Source organism: Diadema antillarum, unplaced genomic scaffold (genome assembly GCF_040938485.1).
Source record: "Diadema antillarum isolate AM-2024a unplaced genomic scaffold, OU_Dant_1.0 seq00002623_RagTag, whole genome shotgun sequence".
NCBI lineage: Eukaryota > Metazoa > Echinodermata > Echinoidea > Diadematoida > Diadematidae > Diadema > Diadema antillarum.
In genome coordinates, this window is record NW_027273223.1 from 18808 (window position 1) to 40666 (window position 21859).

The 21859-nt window shown below is 38.3% G+C and overlaps 1 protein-coding gene across 1 annotated transcript in view; it reads right to left on the reverse strand.

The window, feature by feature from the left end:
- Nucleotides 1–939: 939 nt before the first annotated feature.
- LOC139715006 (brefeldin A-inhibited guanine nucleotide-exchange protein 1-like) overlaps nt 940–21859 on the reverse strand; it is a gene marked incomplete at its 5' end in the record, with an annotated part of 46382 nt that continues 25462 nt past the window's right edge. The window contains 18 exons of the mRNA XM_071626644.1: nt 940–1077; nt 1876–1993; nt 3696–3834; nt 4499–4682; nt 5377–5519; nt 6172–6334; nt 7714–7816; nt 8369–8507; nt 9615–9750; nt 10815–10944; nt 12050–12183; nt 12945–13105; nt 13913–14085; nt 14819–14970; nt 16739–16908; nt 17911–18051; nt 19691–19859; nt 20487–20774. Of these exons, the coding sequence (XP_071482745.1) occupies nt 943–1077; nt 1876–1993; nt 3696–3834; nt 4499–4682; nt 5377–5519; nt 6172–6334; nt 7714–7816; nt 8369–8507; nt 9615–9750; nt 10815–10944; nt 12050–12183; nt 12945–13105; nt 13913–14085; nt 14819–14970; nt 16739–16908; nt 17911–18051; nt 19691–19859; nt 20487–20774 (2778 nt within the window). The remainder of the gene's footprint in view (nt 1078–1875; nt 1994–3695; nt 3835–4498; nt 4683–5376; nt 5520–6171; nt 6335–7713; nt 7817–8368; nt 8508–9614; nt 9751–10814; nt 10945–12049; nt 12184–12944; nt 13106–13912; nt 14086–14818; nt 14971–16738; nt 16909–17910; nt 18052–19690; nt 19860–20486; nt 20775–21859) is intronic.

Genomic DNA, 21859 nt, shown 5'->3' on the forward strand with positions numbered 1-21859 from the left:
AAAGGTTAGGCTCGCCTGATAACTTCTGTTAGGACATCCATAGTACATTTCATTTTTCACACTATTACCCACAAATCTTCATTTCAGACAACACACACACACACACAGGCTGACCCATCATGCGTATCACAATAGAGATAGAGAAAGAAAAATTCACAAACACTCCAGACACAGAAGGAAACAACTATAGCTCTGATTGCATTCATCCCTGGTGCCAATTAACATCTTAGAACTAATTCCTTGCTTACTGTCTTCATCCAAAATTGTGTATATTAAGAAATGCCTCATTCACTCTCTTCTTTAGCAGCTTCATTCAAGTAGTGACAGCAGTCACTTCCAACCATATCAAAATCGTTACTATGGCCACATACATTGTACAAATAGCTACATATTAGAGGATGAAATATATGTAATTGTTGTTGTTGTTATTTGTGCAACTCACTTGAATACCAGTATGTATCTTAAGCTCACTAGGTGAGTAATGGTTTCTCAAGTAGCTGGCAGTTAGTTTATCTGTGAAAAGCAAAATATTCTGGTATTTGCTGGGAGCTCCTTCATATTCACTCTGATAACATCCAAATTTCAGGAATGGTCCTGTAGAAATGTGAACACTTATCTCTTTGTTTGACACATTTTCTTCCTCACTTGTGAAACACACTCTAATCATCATTGTGCCAGTGACAAGTGAAGAAATATCCAACCTAGGTTGACGTGTGATCCAGGGTGATTCAACTCAACAAATGTTGATATACATTGTACATCATCACAGTTTGTTGTATGGTGCAATCTGTGGACTTTTATCCTCTTGTCATGGAGAGTAATGAGGCAAAGCAGCTAGGATTAGCACACACACATAGAGGACATGAGACCACTGGGTGGAGTCCAATGAGCCCCTCCCCAGAGCCCCTCCCCAAACAGGGTAACAGGTGTCTTGGGTGGTCATCACGTGAGTGCTACTTGGCAGACAGCACCGGTCCGGAGGAAGAACTTTCTCAGCATCGAGCGTAGCTCTGGTCTCAGCTCAAATGTAATGATCTCACACATGTAGTTGTAGCAGTGAGCAGCATGAACTTTGAACTACACAAGCACAAAAAATAAAAATACAAGCAACCAGCACGTTTAATGACAGTCAGCACACATAGACATGTACATGTGGGACTGAGTGTGACAGCGCATCATTTAACCAACAAAAATTGCATGCGTGGATTTTCAAACAGGCTTGAAAATACGCATTTTGTTTCAACTACACCAATTTGGGGTTCATTTTTTTTTTTCTGAAAGAGTTATACAGCTTCACTATTTAATTTCTAGGTAAGAAGTAAAGTTATTTGGTTATGGTCGGATTCTGATTCTTAAAGAAGAGGTTCTCAGCTAAAATGATGTACAACTCATTAAAAGATGTCGAAGTAAACCAAAGTACAATGTAGTGATGGAGAATTCAAACTTCAGGCTTGCTATTCTTGAGAAAAAGGGCCTTTGAAGTTCAGGATGTATTAAATCATACTGTCTCTGGACAAAAAGAAGGATTTAAAGACATAAGAGTGTGGGGATTCATGGGTGGGTCCAGTCCATTCGCTTCCCACCGGGGTACATACAAAAACCACAAATAGCACCAGTACAGCTCACCTGTAATGGTTGACTCCAGTCAAGATTCTGAGGCTGTGTGTGTACTTACATAGGGATTAGTGATAAATCTGCACTCAGTTTGTTATGTGGATTCTTGAATTTATCTAAGCCGGGCCAGTCGTTCAACTCCACTGTATCCCCACACTACAGGGTCTTTAGACTTCACAATTACTGCTACAAATATATTATCAGATTGTCCTGAAATGTGTTTATTACATTATATTGAAAATTATTTCATATATTACTCACTCTGTCGTCTGGCATTTTGAGGATGCGTGTGAGGACGAGGACAAGAAGAGATTTCCAGGCGTTTCTGTGACTCTCAGAGTCTAGCAATAAGAAGTATCTCAAGGCCTCCTTGACTAACCTAGATAGACAACGGTAGGAAGACTGAGATAAGAACTCCATACAGGTCACAATCACTCTCGGCAAGACAGAAACAAACCCCCTGAACAAATAGTTCATCATCATATAATCATATTTGTTTACATGTATTACATTTTAAGAGACAGATGGTCGCTGATTATGATGCTAGCTACATAATTCAACCTGGGATCCAACTCAAGATATCTAGAATACAGCTTTTAAAGAATATTGTGCAACTGAACAGAAGTAAAACAAGTGATTGTTGTTTTAAGTAGATGAAGTCACATGAAAGGTTAGACAAAGAAAGAGATCCCTGGTGCAAGATTTGCCTTTATTACCGATGGAGACAGGGGACCTTGCTCTGAAATGTGTGCTGTATTATAAACTGATTAATCACATGGCCAACACTAGATATCCTGGTATTCAATCAAAAGTCAATATCATGTCAAACTGAGAAACTATTTCATCTTAATTTAAGAATCTTTTTTTTTTCTGCCCTTACATAGAAGCATATTTTGTAAATTGCTTCAATGAGAACAATCTTCATTTCAACAGTGCAAGGAACTGCTTATCATGGGAGAACAAGACATTTATAATAAACACAAATTAAAGCCTACCCACAAAATTTAAATGGCCAAAATCTACTTTTGATTTCAAAGGCAATCAGCTACACTGGGTAGCACATATACAAAAAACAAAAAACAAAAAACCAACAACTCACAAACAACAACAAAAAGGTTGCCACCAAACAGGTCAACTCTACATGATTTGCAAGCAAGCTCAGACCCTACACAGTGTCTATAGTGTACTCTCACATCACCTGTACATAATGATGTATTGATTGAGCTTTGATTACATTCAAACAGAAGTGATTTGTACTCAGTGCAGTAGGCTATCTACAATATACAATGTCATGTACCATAGCTATACCTTGCATGAGACTAATCACAAATGTATATCTTGCATCATGAATTATAGTTATAATCAAAAGGGATTTTTTATTTATTTATTTCATTTATTCAGGTTTATTTTAAAAAAAGAAGAAAAAGAACAGGGTAGTCACGTTCAGGGCCCAAGGGCCTGCTTTTCAAGTGAGCCCTGTTACAAATAGTACATATTGCGAGTAAAAATCACATAATACAACAGCAACAAAAAAGGAAGCAATCGAACACATAGAAACAAGCAAGATGTGATATCTACATAAGTAAAAAAGATACAAAAATTAACAAATTAAAAGTAAAAACGGCAGGAGATTACCATATGCAGAAACAAAATAAATCATGTTACCAGAATGTACAAAAATAATGGCCAAAAAGTGATATGGCACCGAGTAAAAAGTACACTTTCACACTTTGTTCAGAATATTGAAATATTGCAGGTAGGTTTACACAGTGTAACGCAAACAAAAAGAAAAGAGAAGAAAAAAGTAGTCGAAACAAACATATGAAAGGTGAAAGAAAAATGTGAGAAAATAGAGATGCGTTATCATACACAGATATAGATGCAAGGATAAAAAAATTGTTTAAAAAAACTTAAGAGACTTTTGAGCTATTTCTGTCAATCGTTATCCAACTGCTAAATTTTAAATTGAAACAGTTCTCTATACTAATGTAGTAACTACATGTAAAAGGTTCAACAACAGAAGGTCTACAACACACTAAGAAGCCATCCACTTCATCTGGTGAAAGTCAACAAACACTCACCCTATGAGTCTCTCCTCGATGACAGGCAAACTATCCACTCTATTCTCATCTGAATACATCTTAAAGAGCAGCCTGAAGGCACAGGCCAGACTGGACGTCTCCTGGGTAGACAGGTTGGGTTTGTTCTTCCCACGGAAACCTGACCAGACACAAGATGACATACAAAATGAACAATTACCCACAGCTTTCAAAACCAACTCTACCTCAACCTATTCTTTTTCACTTGAAATGAAAGAACATTGCTGTATAGCCTTAGTGTTTTCACATTATTGTTTTATTCAGGGACTTGCTTAAAAGCTTGTTGAAATCCTATCCCTTTAAAAATTTCTTTTCTCAATAACATTCTTTTAACAACTGAGATGTATCTGCCACTGCACAATCTTAGCTAGCCACCACCCATCATGCAAAATTCAATCATTGAATTTCAGTTCCAATGATTGTAAACTGTAATTGTTATTTCAGGCACAAAAGTCCAATTGAATAAGGTACAAATTTTGAGGCATTATGCCAACCAAGTGTGCGTAATGACTCCTTTAAAAAAAGATAAAATAAAAAAATGTCCTTTAAACTTGCACTAAGTGAGATCATGATATTTTTTAGAACTGAGCATTCCTGGCCTTGTATATATGACTGCTTTTCTCCTCAAGTTTGGGAAGCAATCTAAACTAAAACCATGAGCGCTTTCTCTATACTGCTTTGCTCCACACAAACAGAGCTTGATAAATGTTGAGTTTGATTAGAGAGTGAGGCTCCCCCCCCCCCCCCCCCCCCCCCAGCATGCTAACTGAGAAGCCAGCACCAACCTGCCAATCTCAGGGTCTCCCTTTGCTCATTGTTGCTGTTGAACTCCTTGGCGAAGCGATGTGACTCCAGTAAGCAGTCTAGCAGCAAGAAGAGCTGTGGTGTGGACAGGTAGCGATACATACCAGGCTCCTCCCCACTCAGTGTGGACTCTGATGCTAGTGATGCCTCGTCTACAGTATTCTCCTACAAATCAGCAGAAAGCAACATTAACTATTCCTGCTGATTTTTCTGAACATTGTTATGATAACTATCCACAGCATTTGTATAGCGCCATATATCTGCTATAGAAACATTCAAAGGTGCAGACTCCTCCAAGAGAGTTTAAAATAGCAATTGAATGCCTGGTGAAAAATGTGAGTCTTGAGTGAGGCTTTGAAAGGATCCAGTTTGTCAATTTCACAGAGAAAAGATGGGAGGGAGTTCCATAGGCAAGGAGCAAGAGAGGAAAATTTCCTTTGAAAAGAACTGCTCGGGAGTCAAAAGCAGGGATGTTGGAAAACTTCAACTATACAACAATCTTTTATTCATCTCCCATCTCATTTTTTGAATCTTCCAACTCATCTTTTATCCCTTCCTTTGAAAAGAACTGCAAGGGAGTCAAAAGCAGGGATGATTGGAAAACTTCACCCATACTACATTCTTTTATTCATCTCCCATCTCATTTTTTCAATCTTCCAATTCCTCTTTTATCCCTTCCTTCATCTTTCATACACTCTTTCTCTTACCACTGTCACATAATCCCTATCTCTCTTTCATTTTTCCTTCCCTCAATCCTTTCTCCCTTCTTTCTTTCATCTTTTAATTTCCCCCTCCTTCCATCCTTCTATTCTATGGTCTATCTTTTCTTCCTATCCTTCTCTCCACCTCCTCCTCCTACCTGAGCAGCCTTGAGATTCTCTGCATCCTCATGTCTACTCGTTGCCGGGAAGAAGATGATGTTGTCGATGGTTTGAATCAGTTCCAGCTGGACGACACACTTAATCAGTAATGATGTGAAGAGCCTCTGGTCAGCTGCTGTCTCTGTCCAGGTTTAAAAAAAATGCATGACAGAGGATTAGGAATCTGAATATCTAAAGCCATCAATCTTGAGTGCTAAGACTGCACTGTACATAACTGCATGATAATTAACCACTAGTCAGAGGATATTCTGTCTTGGACTTCTTTTTTTCCTTGTTCTTTACCTCCTTTTGTTTCCATGGATGAGAATGTACACTATTATATATCATACTTCACCGTTCTTTGTATCACATGAAAGATTCATGTTAGCTTCAAAGGGCAATACCTTAATACACAAAAGTAACACCGACATGAAAATATCAGTAAAGCTAGGAAATAATGACATCGCTTGGATCAAAATATGAAACATGATAAACTGAAGCAGTTTCACTGGACATCTATTTAATGAGAAGTTTACAACATGCCTGCTCGTGTGTCATGATATGTCAGGCCATTTCTCATTTTTTAAAAGGATAATACAATATTGTAATTCTCTATGGCTACAGAAAACATTTGGGAATGATATCTACTAGTACAGAAAACAGCACATACCATATAATTCTAAACTAGTTCTCAAAGGCCTTAAATCCTCCTTAAAAAGATCAATCAAACTGATTCTATTAAACACAGAAAACGTTCACATTATTAAGATGAGTAAAAGCAGTGTTCGACTTACTCTGGTAGTCCAGCGTGCCTTTACTGGTCTTACTGTCGAAACTGGTGGCACTAGCAACGCTGTGTTCACTCCCAATCCTTTTCAAGTTTGACTTCTTGTCAGCAGGAGAGGAGGGTTCTGACTCCCTGGTACCAGCCCCACCATGAAGACGACTTCCATTATCCTGTCATAACATCACACATGGTATGATTAGCCCTGTGTTACTCTGTCTGGTATGTACATTAACATAGGCACATTAAAGGGTGATACACACAACAGCACAATTTCCCAATAGCTTTAATTTGTTGCAAACAATCCCTACTTCTAGCACTGAAATATGAGCTGATGTAATCTGCCCGAAAGTTTTTCTAACATGCTTAATATAAAATGTGACAAAATATTCATCTTCAGTTGTAAGACTATTTGTGACCGTGCACCACAAAACAAACAAAAATTCACAACCCTTGATTTTACGTGACGACTCGAGAAAGGTGAAATGGGCCAACCGAGTCAATCTTGAGTTTTTCATATTTTCTGAAAGAGCTATCCTTCTACATTATTCTTTAGTTTGGGATCATAACATGAACGGCCAAGTGTGTTTTCAGCAGTTTTTCTACAACCCTTTTTGGGGGGAGAGTAGAATGATCAGGTACATTGTATGTTTTAGAGGCCCCCTTTTCAATTCTTGAAATCCTTTGCACACTCTTTACTTTCAAGTCTAATAACTTTTGAATGGATAATGCTACTGCTTTGACAGATGGTATTAATCATGGGTAGAATGTGTTAATAGAGCATGCCCAATTTCAGCTTAATCTAATAATCTCTTCATTGTTGTTGCTCCAATGGTTTACATCCTGTGTTTTGTCCCTTTCATCACACAGCTAGGCTTGGTAAAGATTAAGCACTTGAATAGACTCTGTACTTCAGAGCCTCTTTTCTCAGTTCACACTTTCCCAGAGTGTCTGCTTCCTTTCCAGTATTTAGATAGGTTAGGGGAGTCCATTTGAGTTGAGTTATACATCATTTTAAAGCTTAGAGTCCATTCTTTCAGAATCTATCCTTAACTAAAAATCAATGTCTGGCGACTTTTTGTTTGTTTTGTGGTGCAGGGCACATTTTATCTTGTACAGCCAGAGGCTTTACTATTTTCTATGTAATGCAGCAAAAATGCAGTCAATTACTATAACTCACAAATTTAATCTTTAAACATCAGAATCTCCATCAAGACGGTAACAGCATGACTGGCATTGACAATGGAATTCTGCTAGATCTTTAGGTGTGCGTCAAAATTACAACAAAAATATACTGAACACAAGAAAAGCAAATTCCAATCGCAAGTATCATTCTCCATACTATGTTAACCCGTTGAAGACGAGTCCCGAGTATACAAAATTGTACTCAGGCAGGTCTCTAGACGGGAAATGCGTGTTGTAGCAAAATCAAACCGTCCTCAACGGGTTAAGTTGCTGATGCAAACAGTCCTCGCACTTAATCATTGCAAAAGGAGTACTTAAGTGCTAGAATGAATACTTCACAGATGACCTTTGACATTAAAAGATTTACCTCTATAGAGGGCGCCTCAGACCTTTCCTGCTCTGTATCAGGTTTAGATGTGAAATTCTCCATCTCCATAGACTGCAGTTCTTCTGGTTTCCATGTCAATAATCTATTACAAAGTGTAAATGAGACAAAGTGTGACAATTCTTTATCTACTCGTACCAAGTAGGTATTCACTGGTAACATGGACAGACATTATATCATTAACAAGTTGAACAGCTGCTACTGACTGACAAATTGTATTGACGTAATTATGCACCAATTATTCAGTGTTTTGGTAGCAGCCAAGATAAAATCTACAGGATATGATGCCTGACTATCAATAAGGTCATTGGTTTGAGTCCAACCTCAGTATGCATGCCTATGACTTTTTTATTTTTATTTTTTAATTAATTTTTCATGGCTACTATTAAAACACTGAATAATCAGTGTTTATTTACGTCAATGAATGGTGATTTGTCAACCAGTTGCAATAAAAACCAACTCGATGCAGGAATAATCAATTTGAATAAGTTGAACTGCATCCTTTTGTTCCTATGACAAGTGCAATATAATGACATTATTAAAACAGGGCTTTTAAAGGTGACATTACAAAGCTAAGCCTGATTTCTTTTTGGCTGGATACATACATGAAACCTTCTTTAGGTAACTAGATACACACCCCTGGGGTATGGTGCTCTTGAAGATTTCCAGCATACAGGCACAGATTCTGTCCCACAGTTCTGGCTGAAAGTCTCGTCCATTAGAGATGACTAGCTGCTCCATACAATTTGTGCCTGACCTTGCTAGCTGTTCATTGTCTGGGGGAAAAAACACAAAATAGAGCAAAAGAGATACAAAGTCCAAGTTGTATTATTCTTTCACAAATATAACAACGAAGGACCATTACATGCATCGGTGACTTCAACATTCTTGTACGTTATGAAAATACTTTTACCTGCCACATATTAGCACACTGTTAGGCTTGTTTAGTATGCTTTTGTGTCTATTTTTCACAAGATTATTCATTATTGTTTTTACAGTGTGTTTTGGGATGGGAGGAGCTTTCTAGAACCAGCAGGAGAATGTGAGTCAAATCATCACAAATTACTACTGACATGCCAAACCCCGGTTTGGTTTGTGCTTTCAGCCGGTCTCTCAGCTTTTCTCATTAACAATGTATTCCTGTATGGTACAGTGTGGTCAAGGTATGGCTCGCCAGGAATACATAAAATTCCGATTTTGACTGAACTATAGTCACTTATCCAATGAGAGGAGAGATATGCCGTTTTATGATGCAGTCGATTGGAAGAAACATCATGGTAAAAACAAGAAATGCAAGCAGGAATAAAAAATAAAGTAAAAAAAAAGAAGACATGTTATTGTGTAATGGTACTCACCATGTGCATCTACCATGGCATTTAATCTAAACCATAATATCAAATTTTACAGAGTTCCACCAACAATATAAACTTCATTGCACAATTGTATACCCCCCCCCCCCACATATTATGACTACTCCTGCAACGAAGGTATTTTAGGCTCAGCTCTACAAGATGCATGGGTGGAGTTGGTTTGACGTATTTCAACAGTAGTAGTAGTAGTAGTAGTAGTCGTGATAAAAATGATGGGCAAACATACTTGAGATACATGTAGACTTGAACTAACAACCTCCTGATTGCACGACAGGCTTCAAAATCAGGAGGCCTTTGGTTGTTGGTTAGGTCCAATGCTAGTATGTATGCCTATGATTGTTATCATGGGATGGCTACTTAGTAACCCTGAATAATCAGTGTTATGTCAATAAAGAGCAATTTGTCAATCTGTTACAATAGAAAAAGCTCAATGCAAAAAGTCATTAATTTGGATCCTGGCAGGGTTTACTACCTTGTTGAACACACCACAAGAGTTGTTATGGGGTTTATTACCTTGTTGCACACACCACAAGAGTTGTTGTAATAAGTCTTCAAGGAGTGTGTCTTTCAAGACGTCAAAGTACTGGGTAAAGACATCAACGATGGCGAAGAGGGCATGGTTGCACGTCGTCATCATCCATTCAACTTTCTGTTCAACATTCATTTGGTACAAACAAAGATTGCTCTGAATATTTGCTTTCCTGAAGTTACTGTTAAACCAGAATCATTCACAGCACAAAACTCTTGCGAATTGGAGCTGAATGTCTTATGCACGGCATGAAAATTTCATGAATTGCCACTGGCATTCAAGGTATTGTGTAGACAGAAACTTTTTTGTGCATTTTACTTTTGTGAATCTTGGTTCATCGCAAAATTCATAAAACTTAGTGCTTTTACAGTAGTTATGTTTGTAAGTACTGATGTTAAAATCAAAATGAATAATAAAACAAAATATATCATTTTTGATAAGTCCACCTCATCAGTAAGTTTTCTCAGCCTGTACAACATTATAACATACCATGACTAAATGAATAACCAATACTGTAAAACGAGGAATGTTCGCGTGCATTTTAATTCACAATTTCGAGAGGCCCAACATTCGCGAAATTAAAATGCATGCGAAAGTTCTCGCCTACACAATATGCATTGACTGCCAGTGGCAATTTGCGAAAATTTCATGCTGTGGGAATAGCCGTCGGCTCCAATTTGCAAAATGTTCACACTACGAATATATCATGTTTTACAGTACATCAATCTTGTTTTCATTTGAGCCTTAGATATCACATTAGAATTTCTCCTTATAATACCCAAATGCAAGTCAAATGCAAAAACTTGCAAATTTTTGTCGTGGCTTTTCTGACAATGGGGTAAACACACACTGGACAGACATACTGATGGCTCGATGATCATGCTCCTCTCTCAGAGCAAATAGGGTTCAGCCAAATATCAGAATATTCTGTAATTCATATTCCATCTTGGTTATATGCATATATTCAAATTTCAACTTGCGACCTTTTATCATATGTCCTCTGTCACCTCTGCAGGTGGATGTTATCACTCAATTTGTACGGTGTATTTAATTTCCTGGCTTACCTTTCATCTATTAGTGGTTCTTATCACTTCACTTCTGAGGACAAAATGTTCTGGCCTACCTATCACTTCATCTAGTGGTTCTTACTACTTTATTTCTGAGGACAGGAATTCCTGACTTACCTCTGCCATCTGCTCTGGGAGCTTCATGTTGTCAAAGATTCTGAAGACGATTTTGAAGAGGTCTTTCCACCAGTGCTTCTGGAAGGTGTGGCCGTAGCTTTTCATGATTTCAAACATCACTGTGAGCCCACTGTGAGAAAAATGTCCAATGTATGCAGTTAGTAAATCTATGGAGCACTTCCACACACTAAGACAGAATATTGCTTACTTGGAGTAAAATATTGCGTGGAAGCAAACTATTCCAATAAGCAAAGACCGCAGGATGCTTACTGTGATCAAAATTCTGGAGGTAATTTGTAGTAACATTTTTCTTTTTCTTTTCTTTTTTTAGGCTATTTGCTGAAACATGAATAAAAACACACACAAATACAATATACCCTTTAGGAGTTGGTATTTTCTAACACTTTACACACAGGTCATCTTCTTAATGCAATCCATTCTCTTCTCATGTGTGCTCTTCAGTTAAACCAATCAGACACCTCTCTCTCTCTCAAACCTCAGCATGATCTTTTGTAGGAATATCATCTTCATTTTCTACAAAAGGAAATACTACACAAAGACTCATTTCCCTACTAGCACTGTGATTTCATAACAGTCAATTGTGAGTGTTCGAAAATCTTGATGCTGGCATGTATGTTATTTTTCATTTGGACTGAAGAACCTTTAATCACAGGACACAGTAGTAATATACTCTATAACTGGTTGTCATGAGCATTCCCTTTTCCACTCCAATATCTATTATACCAAAATGAAAACAGCAATCAAACTAATCCCAGTGTTAAAGGGACTGTACAGTACTGGTTGAGGTGAGGATTCAGGTTTATAATTTTTTCTTTTGTGAGATAATAAAAACCTCTTATGAAATATGAAAGAGCATGTAATTTCAAGAAGGATTCAACGTTTATTTGATGAAAAGTGGCCTTGAAATGGCCGAGATATCCAAAAACGCGATCCTAATAAAATTGACGGGCCAAGACTTTTATTAGGATCTCTTTGTTTTACATTGTTTTTAGATATCTCAGTCACTTCAAAACCGATTTTTATCAAATAAAGTTTTGATTCCCTTTAGAATTGTATGCTCTTTAACATTTCATAGAGTGGTTTCTAAATATCTCGCATAACATTACAAGCTGAATCCTCACCTCAACCAGTACTGTACAGTCCCTTTAGATAAGAAAAACACCCACAGAAATCCTCTACCTGACACACAGCGGAGTATTGAATCCTTCACTCACCGAGTTCTGACATCCAGCTTACACCTGTTGATCACCCTAGAGAGCTCAAAGAGGACCGGGAACCAACCCTTGACCCAAATCCTGTCGTCTTCTGTCACCTGGAGCTCCTGGTCTCCAATGTGATCACGGAACATCTAGAACAAACATTAAAAGTTTTCATCACACCTCACTCTTCCTACAGCAACTTGACCACACACTCGGTAAAAGTTGTATCTTCATTCATAACACGAGTATGTTTTATGCTATTTAAAAAAAAAAAAAAAAACTCATCTCCATCTGCAGTGAAAAAGATTTAAAAGAGATGCTGATTCTTTTCTCAAATCCTACGTGTACAAGAGGAAGAGCGACGCTGTGTATCATACGATGCTGAGAAATTCTTCTATAGAAGTCATAGTCATTATAAGTATAAACTTGTGGTAGCATTCAGCCTAAAATGTATAAATTCATATTATCAGCATTGAGGGAAAATGTTGATGACAACATCCCTTTGTTGCAGTGTATCACAGCTGAAGACTGGAACATGGTCTTAAAATGATTGCCTCTTCATATCATAAATCTGTTGGATTTTGGGATGATTATAAAGACAGTAAAAGTGCTTCACAACTACCTCCCTACTGCCCTCTCTGACCCTTTGCAACTTATTGCATGACATAAACCAGCAGGCATGGCTACTGGTGACACACCTACTGGTGGACACACCTACTAGTGGACACACCTACTGGTGGACACACCTACTAGTGGACACATCTACTGGAGGACACACCTACTAGTGGACACATCTACTGGTGGACACACCTACTAGTGGACACATCTACTGGTGGATACACCTACTGGTGGACACACCTACTGGTGGACACACCTACTAGTGGACACGCCTACCACAGGGCACACCTACCTGTGGTTTTTCCTTGACATATTTGGCACAATTCCTGATGAGTCTGATGGCTTCCATGCTGGTGTCTGGGAAGGCTGCATTACATGCAAACTCTGACAGACACTTGACAGCATCTTGGAAGGAGTCCAAGGTGGCAGAGAAGTACTTTTCAAACACAGATGCTGCACAAAATTAGAGGAAACACAATTATTTTACAAGACATGATGGTCTACTGGTCTAATCAGGCTGCAGAGTTTTTAACCCGTTGAGGACGAGTCCCGAGTATACTCGGGCAGGTGTCAATGGGAAATGCGTGTTGTAGCAAAATCAAACCGTCCTCAACGGGTTAAGGTCAGGCTAAGTATGCAAAGATATAGAATGTAGGATGTGAAGTGAAACCAGAGCTATCTGTAATACACTGTATCTTCCATATCAAATATAACTCTTGCTTGAAAAAAAAAAAAAAAATTTCTGCAAGTTATACTGAAATATCAACATCTATGGCTTGCTGTTTGTTGGACAAAATGTCAATTGCTCTAATACACAAAACCATAATGCATGGAGCAAGTTTCGTGGAGTTAGAAAACACCCCACTAAAACCTATTTCTTGATTTTTCACTTTCTGTCAAAATTACTCTTTGGTTCTCTTACACTCTGCAGCTACAAAAATGTAAACAAAAACAAACAAATTTCATAATTCAATTTTACATCATGATTAAAAGCAGATACTCTCACAGATCCACAGGGTAAAGTCCAGTCTACATAGAGGGTTGTTTTTTTTTATTGCACCCCCATCCACAAGAAAACAAAAATGAGAAAGACAGAAAGACAAAAAAAAAAAGGCAAGAAAAGAGAGAGATAAAACCCCACTGACTGATCCATTCAGAATGATAGAAAGAAAGATAGAAAGAAAGAAAGAAAGAAAGAAAAAAAGAAAAAAAAAAGAAAGAAAGAAAAAGGAAAGGAGAGGCACTGACTGATTTACTCACAGATGATGTTGCCTGTGGTCTGGAATGCAAGCTCAACGATGCCCTCCTCCTGGTCAGAGGCAGCCAGGTGAAAGACGGAGAAAACATTCTTCCAGCCTGATCGGATGTTTCCAGCCTGTGAGTTAACCATCTGAGCTATACACCTCACCACCATGTCACGAATTGTTGGAGACCTGTACGTAGGACAAATAGCAGTAAAACATCACAACTCATTCCCATGTCACACCGACCACACAAATGCATGCCTTCTCTACTACTGTATATGTCATATATTTAGCAAGTCTAATTTTTCATGAAGCAGGACTTCCCAACAATTTCACAAGTGGTTAAATTTGCAATTGTGGAGTATACTGAACAAATGTAGGAGTGCACGTAATATTCATGACGGGATCAGAGTTGATATTTTCACATGTTTCTATTTTTGAGAACTGCACCCAACTTGCAAATTTGTGAAAATAAGAATATCACAAACTATTCAGCATATACAGTAAGTATTAATATTTATTCTCTGCAGGAAAGGAGTGAAGATTCCTTCACAGCTTGCAGACTGCACTTTACTGGCAAAACAGGGAATTTTATTGCTTTATCTTTTTTGCCATAGAAGTTAACTTCATGTCATCTCTATATAGTCGTAGCTATGACACCTAACATACTCAAAATTTATCTTGCTCTATGTGAGTAGACAAGCAGGATCCAAATAAGACATTTAAGGGGAAAAAAACAATTTTACACAAAGCATGTACAATCATGGGTATATGGCGTTTAAAACAGCTCAGAAGCTTAGACAAGATCACAAGAAAGGACATTTTCAATCAATTATCAGTAAAAAAAAAATCAGTGTTTCAATATCTTTAGCTGATTGCTATACGGTTTATACAAATGACACACATTTCGGCCCACACTTACTTGTTCTTCTTCATGATATACTCAAAAGGCCGCAAGAAGTCTTTCTGAAACTTGAAGTTGGGCAATTCACCCTTTTCCAAGAATTTCATGGAAAGCTGCCGCAGTGAGTCTATGGCAAAGAAGGCGACGTCTTCATTTGGGTTACAGCCAACCTGAGAAGGAGACAGACCAGCAATAACTTGCAAAGCTGTGCACAAGGGAAATATTCAACTTTGAAAAATGTTCAGTCTTGAATGACGAATGACTCCAATTCATTGGTTTTTAATTCAATCTGTTCTAATAATTTTTAGTGTTCAAATCATCTTAATGCAACTGAAATGGCCATAATGACATACATTGTAGGACAAAACACAAATCTATTACAAACAAGTGAAAATCATAAAAAACAGCCGATTGAACTCTTCTTTTTAAACATCACTAAAAATTAGCAACACATCAGCTTTAATAACATAGTATTGCAGAATTCAGAGTGAGTAGGCAAAATGTAGAGAAAATAGCAACATACAACAAGGCAATCGCCAAATTGTGTCTCGCCCATTCGCGTACAAGGAATTAATATTTTGTATAACTCACAGAAGTTAATTGACCTGCTTATGACCTTTGACCTGGTGGTGACCTTCAATACCCTAAGGGACATTTACCATCCAAGTTTGGTCACAAACGGACAAAGGGGATCAAAAGTAATGAGCCATAATCGAAACGCGCCATAAAAACTTAACATTGGGCCCTAAAAATTTGTTGACCCCTTTCTGTGACCTTTGACCTTGTGACGACCTTCACCTCCCCAAGGGACATCTACCGTCCAAGTTTGGTCACAAACGGACATAGGGATCAAATGTTATGAGCCACAATCAAAACGTGCCCTAAAAAAATAACATTGGGCCCTAAAAGTTTGTTGACCCCTGTCTGTGACCTTTGACCTTGTGACGACCTTCACCTCCCCAAGGGACATGTTCCATCCAAGTTTGGTCACAAACGGACAAAGGGATCAAAAGTTATGAGCCATAAACGAAATGCACCCTAAAAACTTAACATTGGGCCCTAAAAGTTCGTTGACCCCTGTCTGTAACCTTTGACCTTGTGGTTACCTTCAACTTCCCAAGAGACATCTACCATCACCCAAGTTTGATTGCCATTGTAGCAACATGTGCTGAGTTATGTGTGATAAGAGAGTCTTGCAAGTAAACTTTAACATATGACCTCAAATGACCTTTGACCTTATCATGTGACCTCTTACGGCACCATAACATGAAGGTACCCCAAGTGCATCCATCACCCAAGTTTGATTGCTATTGTAGCAACATGTGTCGAGTTACGAGTGATAAGAGAGTCTTGCAAGTAAACTTTAACGTATGACCTCAAATGACCTTTGACCTTATCCTGTGACCTCCAACGGCACCATAACATGAAGGTACCCCCAGTGCATCTATGACCCAAGTTAGGTTGTAATCCAAGCAACTTATGTGAAGTTATTTGTCAAAAGAGAGTCTTGCAGGTAAACTTTAACATAGAAAAGAGGGTCTTGCACATACCCTTTAATATGTGACCTCAAATGACCTTTGACCTCATCACATGACTTCTGACAACACCATAACATGAAGATACCCCTAGTGCTTCTATCACCCAAGTGTGGCTGCCATTGCTGTAACAGTTGCCAAGTTATGCATCATAAGAGAGTCTTGCAGGTAAACTTTAACATTTGTGACGGACGACGGACGGACGACGGACGGATGACGCCATTTGGATCCCTTAGTCTCGCCTTCACCTCCGGTGGGCGAGACAAAAAGTATCCCACACACCAAAAAAAAAAAAAAAAAAAGACCTATTAGGTTTGTTTTAGCTGTGAGTGTTCTAAGAGCACATCAACTATGACAACATATAAAAATCTCAAAAAGTGATATGTTACCAGAGATGCCTTACCTTGTTGAAGTGACTTCCAAGCACAGACCATATCCTGGACCATTGCATCCTGACACGACCCATGTTGTAATATGAAATCTCAACAATCTTAGTGAGGCTGAACATCCGAGCTCCTGTGGGTGACTGTAGCTCCTCCATGGACACCTGGCACAGAGCTTCGGTGAAGTCAACTACACAGAGGAGTAAAGGGGTTCATTGTTAACATTGTGTCACTCACCACCAGTGTCTCTTTGTAATGTTCACTCTGGTTTTTGTTTCATGTTTGTAATGCTAATGGTATGTATCTTATATTCTTTACCTGGTTGAATGGATAATGATGATAATAGCAATAATAATGTCAATACATGTACTTGGGAGTACTGCCAATATGCAGAGCACTGTCATCAAGCCCTGCCATAGGTGTACTGTTGCCCTTTCCACTTGTCTATCTCACGTTTTTGTCCACATATGATGCCATGAACGCATTTTATCACTTAGTACTAACATTTCCTCGGTTCGAATTTGATGTAAAAAAAGAGTTAACAGATTTTCAATTTGACTGATTTGAGGGTTTTAAAGTCATCACTGTGATACATCTGGTCACATGACATGCCAGGCAATCTTCAAAAAATATCTCTGGATAAAAGATGTGATCTGGCTTGGATGGTTGGCAAGCTCTATCATATATTGTGCTTCTTCCCCAACTCACATAATGAATACTCAATCAAAGCTGGTTGATTTCAAGAATGATACGTATGTCCAATGCATTACAGAAAAAAAAAAAGTCCTCATATTTAGCCCTAATGTTCTCATTTTAACAGGGATATACATTTGTAAAAGTCTCTGGACTCTCTGAATACTGAAGGTATTTACAAGGCAGATATGCTTACCTGATTTGATTTTTTTTTTCACCAAACTTTGTGAATAATGTAAGAGGAATGCCCCAACTACCCATTTGCTGAGAAATGCATCATATGCATACCAAATGCATGTAATACAAAATATGCACTGAAGCCTCCACATTTAATTATGCACTTCTCAGTCCCTTACATTCCAATTAATGTTGGATTACAGCAGCCAAATATACTCACTTAAATACTGGCCTGATCCTTACAGCACATGAATCATGCTTTTCTATGCTCTCAGGGCACCTGGGCTTCTACGTATGACCCACACACTATAGAATGACTCACCTATGGCATCCCCATCTAGCCGTGTAGAGCTGGTGAATATCCTATCAACGGCCACCACGAAGCGTTGTGTTGATGTCTTGTTCATAGCCTCCTGGAGACTGGCTATCTGCTTCTGATCTAAGTTAGCCATCCGAGATGGGACTAGGAAAACAAACATGATTCAAATCATAAATAAATAGTGTCCTGGAGTATAGCATCACAGTTTCAGTCCCATATCATATATTCAGAATGGCAGCTGTTTATTGGAGAAATAAGTTTCACATGCCAAAACAGTCAGGTCATTTGATTGTTGACGCCAACAGAAAGACAAGACATGTACTTATACTTACTGCAAACCTCTGCGTAAATTGACAATACCTTCAACATTGCCATTTTTGTTGCCAACCAAAATAAAATAATGCCTCCAGCACCCATCGGGCAGAGGCATATAAAAGACATGTTGTATGAGTCTTACTTGATAAGTGCCCTGTTTAACCCTAAAAAGACTGGGGGGGGGGGGCCTCCCCCCTCAACATTCCGCGCGATTACTCTGCAACACGCAATGCTCTCGCCGCGATGCTCTATGACTTTTTTCTTATGAGTTTCCTGCACATTTTGACACCAAATTTGTGACGCCCGGGGGTACGGTTCTGAAGTTACATAACTTTTTGTACATGCACATGAGGCCGAAAATGGCTCAAAAATGTGATTTTGTGTACAAAGTCAATGCAAATTGAGTTTTTTCACATGGTTCATATAAATATGCTTATTTTTACTCTAAATGGCTAAAATTAATTTGTTTTAGGAGTGTTATGCTTCAAAAAGTGTCTGCCACAAATTTTGTTGAAAAAACAACAAAAACAAAAGGTAAAAAAACAAAGAAGTACATAAGAAATTCATAAAACAATAAAATAAGAAAATAATTTTGATACAGAATCTTTTTCTAGTACATTTGTTAAGAATGCCACAAAGAATAAGTAGACCAAAAATGAGCACTTTTGGAGCTTTATTCACTGATTTAGATCAAAGAGTCTGATTTCTCGCATAAATTAGCATATTTAATCAAAATAAAATAAAAGACTATTTTGGAAAATTAAAATATACGATCTAGTAGATTACATCGCACAATACTATTGTGCAAATTTCTACGGCCGAGATCTTAAAGGGGGCCCTTTAGCCCCCCCCCCCCCCCCCCCCCCCCCCCCCCCCCCCCCCCCAGTCTTTCGAGCTACCAAAATAGCCCAGTCTTTCTAGGGTTAATCATTGTACAGTTCTGGTCGAGGTCAAGATTTAGCTTTTAACGTTTTGTGAGATATTCAGAAACCACTCTTTGAGATGTCAAAGAGCATGCAGTTCTAAAGGGTATCAAAAGTTTATTCGATGAAAATCGGTTTTGAAATGGCTGAGATATCCAAAAACAAAGTGAAACAAAGAGATACTAATAAAGTTGGGGCATGTCGCCTTTTATTATTAGCACTTTTTTTGATATCTCAGCCATTTGAAAACCAATTTTCATCAAATAAACGTTGAATCCTTCTTAAAATTACATGCTCTTTCATATTTCATAAGAGGCTTTTCATTATCTCACTTAGGAATGTTCAAAACATGAATCCCTACCTCAACCAGTACTGTACAGTCCCTTTAAGCAGGAAAAATGTTGTGTCTCAAAATTGTTGCTTTTGAGTTTGTCCCATTCAAGCCGTGTTCCTACAATAGGCGAAGGATCTATTTACACGGGTAGCTGTATATAAATACTTTATGTAGACAAGAAATCATAACATGGACAAAACAAAGAACTCACTATCTCCTGATTCTAGCATGTCATTCTGATGACCTGGACTTGACCCCGTTATCATGGCATTGCTATGACCTCCTGACCCCGTAGAGGCAGAAGTGGATGACAAGAACTTAGTCTTCACCCCAGTCCCTATGAGTTGTGCTAATTCCAGTTGGGAGATACATTTCAGCATCTGGATAAAGGAGACAAATTCAGATAGTACTGGGATTGGTTTTCACATCAAATCATAGCCATAAGGAGTATTCATCTACTCTCAACTGTACTCGCTTCATGTTTTCTTCATTTAGGCCAAATTAAGGATACTAATCAAATGACACACAGAACACATGGCAACATTTATCAGAATTATACGCCTTGTAATGTTTCCATAAATAACTGCACTTAATCGAAGCTATGAGTGGTTAAATATACATTTATTTATACCAAGGCAAATAGAAAATTCATCTCTCCTGCTTTAAATTTTGATTCAAAATCAATTATCGTTTTGAATCTCTTTTTCCTTTTTTTAGTGAAAGGAGATTAATCAGAAGCACAAGTAAAATTAATTGCTAAAATGTGTTTATCTTTGTCAGCACTGAACCTTCACATGAATTGGACATTCTATTCCTGAGAGCTTGAAGGAATACACTGTTGGCTGATATAGCTTCTCCTCCTCTCAAATAAACAATGTAGATAAGATCCACAGAGATGTGCATACATTTTTTATTACAATCATTCACAATGTCTCACTAGATACAAACATTCCTGACAAAAGAGACAAAATTTGAGGTTGACTGAACTGAGATCATCTCGAACTGACCTCCAACCATGACTTGCCGAGGTAGTTCCCATCCGTGTGTGCCACCGTGATCAACGTCTTGATCGTCTCAATGTTCTTTGTCTTCATCTCAACGATAGAGGAGTTTGTGGTGAGGAGGGTGAAGCGAGACAATGCCTGGACGTAAGCATTGCGCTCAATCTCCATGTGGAAGATACAAGAGATACGAATGGCACAGCAGATACCATTGAGGCAGAGTTTGGCAATCTCAGGGTCATCGCAGTCCTGCAGTCCAACGCTGAAGGCAGCTAAGAATGGTGTCCAGGCCAACTGTAAACATGATGCATATATAGGTGCGTTTATAAGATTTTTCTTCTGGCCAGAAACAGTGTTTTGAATCACTGTTTCTGGCCAAACAGTGATTCTAGCTCGAAAAAAATTCTTATAAACGCTCGCCGTGATTTGAAACACTGTTTTGAAACACTGTTTGTAAACGCACAAAATAGTGCGTTTACAAACAGTGTTTCTGTAGAATCAGTGTTTCAAAAATCTTATAAACGCAACCGCGATCGCAAACACTGTTTATGTGACGTCACAATGCCTTGCGCGCACCCTGTTTGACCTTTTGCCGAGGAAAAACTGCGCAGAGTGAGTTGCGCAATGGCACAGTCTGAGCGAGAGCCCCAACACGCTCGGAGAAAAAATCTTATAAACGCTCTCCTGACGAAAGTGTGATTTGAAACAGTGTTTCAAAACAGTGTTTCAAAACAGTGATTCTGGGCCCGCAAAATCTTATAAACGCACCCTAAGACACTCAGATTGAGTTCATTACTGAGAATTCTTTGAAATGAAAACAGCGACAGCAACAAAACAGATCCTGCCTGTGCGTATGCCCCAGGAACATTGTAAGCTTCTAAAAATGTTTACTGCTTCAGTCAAGGTATGGATCTAGTATATATCCCTATTAACATGACCCCAACATGAACCTTCCAACACGTCAAAATCAAACCTGCAATTGGCTTTAATTGTATTCATATTGAGTTCAGTATATCTGTTGTTATTAAATCAAGGCAAAATGTGGGATATTGACCTCAACCATTCACTACCAGCTTTTACATAATTTTTAAAGAAACAAAGATCTGTGCACAAGCTGATAATAAAATCCTCCAGCAGCCTTGCTGCAAGATTACAAAATGATCTAGCAAGCAATAAAATAAAAATTTGAAAATTATACTTTCACCTGAAGGAGGCTAGGTATAAAATAATTTCATTTCTGCTTCTTCTTTTCACTCATATCCTACAATGAGGAGTGGTTGCTTTGAGTTTAAAGGACAAGTTCACCTTCATAGACATGTGGGTTGAGTGAATGCAGCAATATTAGTAGAACACATCAGTGAGAGTTTGAGCAAAATTGG